This window comes from Talpa occidentalis, unplaced genomic scaffold, assembly GCF_014898055.3.
Source record: "Talpa occidentalis isolate TD23 unplaced genomic scaffold, MPIMG_talOcc4v2.1 talOcc4.10, whole genome shotgun sequence".
In the NCBI taxonomy this organism is placed as follows: Eukaryota; Metazoa; Chordata; class Mammalia; order Eulipotyphla; family Talpidae; genus Talpa; species Talpa occidentalis.
The window spans coordinates 55,237,065-55,244,775 of NW_023600993.1; the positions used below are offsets into that span (position 1 = coordinate 55,237,065).

Genomic DNA, 7,711 nt, shown 5'->3' on the forward strand with positions numbered 1-7,711 from the left:
ACAGTCTCCCTATTTTAAAATCATCTAATTAGCAAGATTAATTCCCTTTTTCTATGTTAGGTAACATTCACAGGCTCCAGGGATTAGGACCTGGATCTTGTGGGGCTGGAGGGGGAAGCATTATTCTGTCTGCCATACCACACAGACTGAACCTGAATGCTGCCCAGGAATCTATGTTGAGGATTTGCCCAGATCATCCTGTACATCCACTGATGTGGGCCCAGTTCACACACTATGGTAAAGTGAGATGGGAGCTAAAAAATGAAGACTGGGTACCCAGTGAGAGTTGGGGGAGTAGGTCAGATGATTATAGGGGATAAATAAAATAGTCCCTCCTGCCCCTGGCTTTATTTATTTATTTTTGGGGGGGTCTGTGGTAAGGTAGTAGAAGACGTTTTGGTAAGGATGTTATAAAGTGTAGAAAAGCAGATTTCAGAATGGAATTGGGTGGTACTTGGGAAAAGTCACCAAGAGTATCCTGGATACAGCTAAAATGTTTTAACTTTCTTTTATGTCTATGAAAACTACACACCTGTATGGAAATCCTTGTTTTCCCACAGTCACCAGTTGTCAGCCCATCACGTACCCGTCCCTACCACAACACCGTCAGTATAAAGGTGTACTGCATCCCCACATTAGCCTGCATTCCACCCCTTCCTATCAAATTTCACAAGAAATCTATGCATATAACCTATTAGCATAATCAGAATGCACTTGATTATCTACTAAACATACCTGGTAAGGCCAGCTCCAGCTCCTATCTGTAGTGTCCCTTTCTCCCACAGCCCAGGCTCCGGTCTCTGCTTTGCTGACCAGATTTCTAGTGATAGCCATGGAGCAGAAATGTGTCCCCTTCCTGACATGTCCCATACTCCCCAAGTCCAGAGGGCCACATAGCAAACTAGTTCCAAACTAGTTCTGATATTGTGTTAATTCTAACATGAAAAAAATTAGGAACTTTCAAAATCTGAAATCTTACCTCACCAGACTGTTATACAGCCATTCAGAATAAGAAATGAGGAGTATGTAAGTTTTAAATGCTTACAAAAATATTAAACAACCAAGCTTATGAAACTAAATTAACGTATTTTTAAAACAAAAATGGATATATATTGAATGGAATAGGACATGAAGAGGAAAACAAGAAGGGAAAAATTTAGTTCTGTAAGTCAGATAAGTAGGAAAAAAGGTATTTTAAATAAAAGTAAAACCGTGAAACAAAATGTCAAGAATGGGCAAGTAGTCCTATTAAGCTATACAAAGCAGAAAGGCAGGAGGGAAGTGTAGTAAAATCTGCTTGAATTTATGATTCTGGGGGTCAGAGAAACAGGTATTTAATCTCCTCACAATTCCTTGCTGATGGGTCTACTTCATCAGCCTCTAAATGACTGCACAACCATCCTGCTTGTCCCCACACACAAGAGAATGTCAGGACAAGTCCTAGTAACACAAGCCCAAACAGTACAATCTACTCTGGGTCAGCCAGAGGCAGCTAGGCCAGGAGCCTTTCTCCTGTTTCTCTTTGTGCCTCACCTCTACCCACAACCTCTTACTTTATTTCAAACACAGTTACTACAACATGTTTTATTTCACTGGAAAAAAAATCTGTATAAAGAACCAAATCTGGTTCCCATGGAGAAAACGTTTACCACAGCTTAAATAAGGGTTAAGGGACGAGGGAAGGTAAGGGTGCTGTCTCGTGTTGTTACTACCTCACTCTTACTCTGAGGCCCTGTGTGATGGAAATCACAGATGTTCCAGAAAATTCTCGGCTCAGCCCTCTGATGAAGCCTTGAGAGCAGAGGTGATGTCCACTTTCTGGGCAACAGCCCACTGAAATCCTGAGAGCTGCCATTGTAGTGACCAAAAATGTGTGGACTGCATTTGTATTTTCAACTAGTCATATACAGGCAGTAACACTTCAACTAGGAAGGAAAATATATAATTTATCCAAAAATAGTTCTAATATATAGAAAAACATTTCAATCCTCTGGGGCCAAGACCTGCCCCTTATTTACATTCACAAAGTCACTGAGTAAACCCAGGACTGGCAGGGGAACAAAGAGAGGAGTCTCAGTGAATTATTTTAGCCCCCAACTGCATAAGCAGATCCAAAGAGGTGAAAGGAACCGGAGAGAATTTTCATTTGCTCATTTTGTGATAGGATGAAGGCAAAAGTTGTAAGACTTATTCAAGGTCAGTTCCAACTCTTCACAAACCCCAGGACTGACCTCTGAAAGTTTGGATCAACGTCCTATGTCCTTGAGAACCAGTGTGAACAAGCGACTGATCTGAATGTTTTGTTGCCATGGAACCAATGAGGCCTAAATTTTTTTCTCATTTTTCTCCCCTTGAAATCCAGATGGCTAGAGTATTGGGTGGGAAAAGTACCAAACAACTGAGGTGAAAAGGAAGGGTCACACAGAGAGGACACTACACCAGCTTCTTGGCCTCAAAGAAGCTCTTGAGGTGACGCATCTGCCAGATGCCAGTGACGATGAGGATGACAGTCTGAGCAATGGACCACCACAGGACCCTCTGGTTGGTACTCTCGCTGGTCAGACGGAAGCGCTCTTCACGATACTGCGTGAGACAATGGACCCAGGATTAAATGGCCCCTGGCTGGTATAAGGCCCCTCCCTCTTATGTAACTATGGAAACAAATGCCTTCTGGAATACTGCCTCAGCTACCATTAGGAGTGCCTTAAGGAAGTGATGTCCTATCTTTCCACAAGCATCTCTGCTAGGATAGAAATCATGCTCCTACCATTTCAAGCAAGATCCCAAGTAAAGCGGGCAACAGCTAGTTCTAGACTGTGAACTGTCCTCTGTTCACTTTGTTCTATGGAGCTTAAAAGCATCCACCTAGACTGAAACTCTCCATTCCATTCACTGAACAGCTCATCTCCCAAGTTGGGAAAGTCCCAAGCAGAACTTCCAGCAGGTGTAGTGAGTTTAATAGTCAACTGCCATCCCAAGTACAGGGAGATGCTCTTACCCTTTGGTAATCCTGCTCCTTCTGGATCTGTTCCACCTGATCAAGCAACTGGCGGGCTCGGAGTTGCAGTTCTGTCAGTTTATCCTTAGCAGCAATCTCAGGATAGTTGTTGGCATGTTCCCCAACCTGGATGTCTAGGTGAACACGCTAGAAGGAAATGTGGTTGAGGCCAAGAGCCACAGGTCAGAAACACTGTGACATTATGGTGTCTGGGTAGTGAAGCACCTTGACCATTTGAGGCCATGCAACCCACTCTTGTCCCTGGGCTGTGGGGCAGAAGGGCAACATCTGTCCTCCAAATGCAACTATACCACAAAGTGTCACAAATGAGCTCAGTCATAAATCAAAACTTTGGAACCAAGCAAGAGATTCCAAGTTGTGGCCAAAAAGAAAACTATCTCACCAATCTGCCACCAGCAAAGAGAGCCATCCTGGTAGAGTTGGAGTGCAGGCATATCTGATGGTCACCAGGAGTGTGCGAAGTGAAGGTGAAGCGACCCTCGGAGCCATACTGCCGGGACAGCACCACCTGCAACACAGCGGTCAGTGAAAGGTCACACCTCTACTCTGACCTCTTCCAGGTTCGAGCTCACATCCTCTGAGCTGTATGGAAGGGCAGTTGAAGCAGTTTGCAAGTCACCTGTGCCATAGTCTGAGGCAGCTCAGACTACCATTAGGAGCCTACCTTGCCTTCGGGGTCTTTCACCTCCACGTGCATGCCCAAACCAGGGGTCGAGGGCAGGAAGACTTCCTTCTGCTTATCCCACATCTGGGTGCGGTAGTTCCCTGTGAAGCATACAAAATCCTCACAACCCGCCTTATCCGCACGGCCCACAAGCCCAGAAGCGCACCACTGCCGGGGGCTCCGGCCGTGGCTCAGTCGTCGCGGTCCGGCGGGCTGGGGAACACGGGTGCGTCATGGAACACACAGGGCCCTCTCCACCCTCGCGCCCTCCTGACCGATGACCATGGTCTCGTCGGGGATTTCCTCAATGAAGCAGCGCTTCTCAGTCTCGCCAATGTGGAAGTAGAGGCCCCGGGCTCCCGTCACGCAAAGTACGATCAACACCAGCACCTGCTGCCCCATAACCTGCAGCCGACTCTCCCAGACACCTGCCATGGCGCGCCCCCGTCGAGCGCGCCTGCGCCGGCCTCCCGGGCCACGCAGCAGGCGGAGCTGAAAGTGCGCATGTGCGGAAACGCCCGCCAGCGTCCTTAACGTCCTCAGGCAAGGCCGCACGCCTGCGGAGTGTGCGCGTGCGCAGAGGTGCTCCTCTCTCCCTTGGCCTTTACCTCCGGGGAACGCTTATTGTTCGTCTGCCCCGCGCTGGCAATCTGGAAACGTGGACCCGCAGGGTGGAGGGTGTGTCGCGCTACCCCCTCAGGGGCTCTGATAGGGCTCTGATAGGGCTCGAGTGCGGTGTGACGTTAGGGCCGCCGTCGCTGCACGTGACCGTTACTTTTGACTTCCTATCCTAGCAGAAGAGCAGGTGGGGTCGGGTGACATGCCGGGGCGGCGGGTGGACATCAGGAACCAGCCCCAGCAGTTTTGTTTTTGATGATACCGTAATTTCAGATTTTCAGGTCTAGTCTCCCAGCCAGGAACAGATCCCAGGCTGCAGCAGCCGCGCTGAGTCCCAGCTGGACCACCGAGGGTTGGTGTCTCAGGAAGACTCAGCAGGAACTTCGCTGCCGCTCAGATAAGCAAGAAAAGGCTAATTTGTTTGGAGAAAGAAAAGGTTTATCGAGGAGAAAAGGAACAGAAATAAAGTGGGACTCCCAGGCGGGTGGCCAGGAAGGGGCAAGGAAGCCGAATGGGCCTGTGTCTAGGGCATATTTAAACCTTTTTCCCTCTATTCTAAAATCTCTTCATCCTCTTTGTGATTGGCTCTGTCTGGCTGTGCTTCCCTGGGCAGCTCTGTCCAGTTTTACAGCTCTTACAGTCTTTCTTTCACTGCCCCTGTCCAAGCGCTTAAAATTTACCATCCTTATTAGCCTTAAAATTTACTGCCCTCATTAGCCCTCCTGGATTTCTTTGTCCTTATCTCAGAAGCTTTTTTTAACTTTCCCAAAGTTCTTGCCTGCACTGTCCCTGAAGCTGCCTAATTAACCCTAACTTGCCCTAGGACTCATTGACACCATTTACAAATTGAAGCAACTGGACCCTTTGACCAATATAATTCCCCACTTTCTGGATTTGACTATCTTCATGTCATTTAATATTTCTGTCTCTTGTCTTATGTAGATGAGTAGGGAGGATTTACAGTAAATCAAAATGTGTTTCAATCCATCATAATAATTCTTAATGTTCAGTTTCCTAAAACATTTCTCATTTGTCCTTTTGACACACACTAGTAGCTTTACAGGCTTCCTTTTTCTGTTTTGTGCATTTCCTTCCCTACACACAAAATAAGTCAGTTATCTAAGAAGAAATTCTGAGATTCACTTTACTTGGAAATGGTATTTTAATTTTGTATTTTTTCCATAATAGAGTGCCATGAAATTTGTCCTAATTTATGGTTAATCTTAAAGAGACTGCATTCACTGCTAGAGAAAACTTACCTTAGGTAATGTAATTGCCCAAGTCCCAAAACTTTTCCTCTCAAAGATGGTGGGGTAATTTTTGCCATTGTCTAAATTGAGTACCCCTTCTTTCAACCAAAATAAACAAGTAAATATATGGCACATAAAATGGAGATGTGTCGAGAAATATAAGGCCAGGAAAAGGATGGGAGAGTAGTGGGTTAAAAGGTAACCCACAAAATGACATGTAGTGTTCAAGAATTTATGAATGTGACCTTACTTGGAAAAGTGTCTTTGCAGATGTAATCAAGGATCCCGAGATGAGATAATCCTGGATTATCCCTGTGGGTCCTAAATCCAATTATATCTTTTTATTCTTTGTTATGGGTTTTTTTTTTTTTTGAGTGGACAATGTACTTTATTGATGGTATCTGACAAGTTAGAGCTCCCTAAGCCCCTCCCCTTCTCCAAGGGGTCTGGGATGGAACTCTGGTGAGTTCAGAAGATTCTCAGCATGCTGAGTGAACAGCAGCTGAGGGCATCACTCTTCCTCTTGTTCTCTCACTGAGGCTGGTGGTCCATGGGGCTTTACCTTCTTGGAGGTCATGTAAACTATAGGCTCACCATCCTGTTGCTATAGCCACAAGCTTGACAATGTGGTCATTGAGGGCAGTGCCAGCCCTAGGATTGTAGATAGAGGAGTGGGGGTCAATGTTGCAGGAGACAATCTAGTTCTTGGGGTATTCCAGGATGCCCTGAGGGGCCCTGTGATGCTTGCTTCACCATCTTGACATCTTTGTATTTGACAGCTTTCTCCAGGCAACAGGTCAGACTCACAATGAACACACTGGGTTGGGGACAAAAAGGTCATGACATTGAGCTTCCCACAAGGGATGACCTTGCCCACAGCCTTGGTAGCAGCAGCAGAAGAGTGTCATGGCAGCCCCATGTGGCCATCCCAGAGGAGCCATCCATGGTCTTTTGGGTGGCCATGATGGTATGGACTGTGATCATGAGTCCCTTCACAATGCCAAAGTTGTCATGAATGACCTTGGCCAGTAGGGCCAAGTGGTTGGTAGTGCAGTGGGCATTACGGACAATCTTGAGGGAGTTGTCATATTTTTCATGGTTCACGCCCCTCACACAAGGGGCATCAGCAAAGAGGGCAGACATGATGACCCTTTTTACCCTACTCTTCGAGTGAGCCCTTGTCTTCTCCAGGGTAGTGAAGACAATGTTGGACTACACAACCTATTTAGAACCAGCATCATCCCATTTGATGTTGGTGGGATCTCGCTCCTTGAAGATGGAGATGGGCTTTCCATTGATAACAAGCTTCCCATTTTCACCCTTGCCAAGGGTGAACATTAGACCATGTACTGAGGTCAATGAAGGGACCATTGATGGCAATAATATCCACTTTGCTTGAGTTAAAAACAGCCCTGTTGACCAGGTGCTCAATCTGGCAAGTCCGTTCACTCCAACCTTTACCATGGTGTCTCAGAGACACGGCTTGAACTGCATGCGAAAGTGGCTGTCTGTTGAACTGGGAGAGCCTAACAGTGGCTTTTTAAGACCCCTTATACCCATTAGGATAGCTACTTGGAGGTCATCAGAAAATAACAAATGTTGGTGAGCCTGTGGAGAAATTGGAACCCTGTGAACTGTTGGTGGGATTGCAAAATGATGCAGCAACTATGGAAAATATTGGGTTGTCAGAAAAGTCATGATGCCTTTTTGCTGCAGATGGCACTAGAAACTACGTCATGATTTTTCCGACAACCCAATAGTATGGAAGATCCTCAAAAAACTAAGTACAGAATTACCTTATGACCCAGCAGTTCCACTTCTGAGTCGATTTCTAAAAGAATTGAAAGCAGGGTCTTCAAAAGATATCTGCACACCCATGTTCACAGCAGCACCATTTGCAATAACCAACCCAAGTCTCATGTACAAATGAATACGTAAGGGATAAACAAAATACACATAGTCTTGATTATCCAGCCTTAAAAAGAAATGCCCAACATATGTTACAACATGAATGAACTTTGAGGACATTATACAGGGTAAAATAAGCTAGTCATGAAGGGACAAATATATGATTCCACTTACATGAAGTTCTTAGAGTGGTCAAAACCAGAGAGACAAAGTAGAATGGTGGGTGCTGGGGACTGGAGGAGGAGAGAATGG

At 46.0% G+C, this 7,711-nt stretch overlaps 1 protein-coding gene and 1 pseudogene across 1 annotated transcript; both read right to left on the reverse strand.

Moving 5' to 3' along the window:
- Positions 1 to 1,086: 1,086 nt before the first annotated feature.
- Positions 1,087 to 4,162, reverse strand: TMED4 (transmembrane p24 trafficking protein 4). The gene is made up of 5 exons (XM_037493052.2): positions 3,959 to 4,162; positions 3,684 to 3,784; positions 3,402 to 3,527; positions 2,999 to 3,145; positions 1,087 to 2,583 (listed from the first exon to the last, which is right to left on the reverse strand). The coding sequence occupies exons 1-5, from the start codon at positions 4,116 to 4,118 to the stop codon at positions 2,434 to 2,436; spliced, it is 684 nt and encodes a 227-aa protein (XP_037348949.1). The 5' UTR covers positions 4,119 to 4,162; the 3' UTR covers positions 1,087 to 2,433.
- A 1,131-nt stretch (positions 4,163 to 5,293) lies between these two features.
- Positions 5,294 to 7,076, reverse strand: LOC119253164 (glyceraldehyde-3-phosphate dehydrogenase-like; annotated as a pseudogene).
- Positions 7,077 to 7,711: the final 635 nt, after the last annotated feature.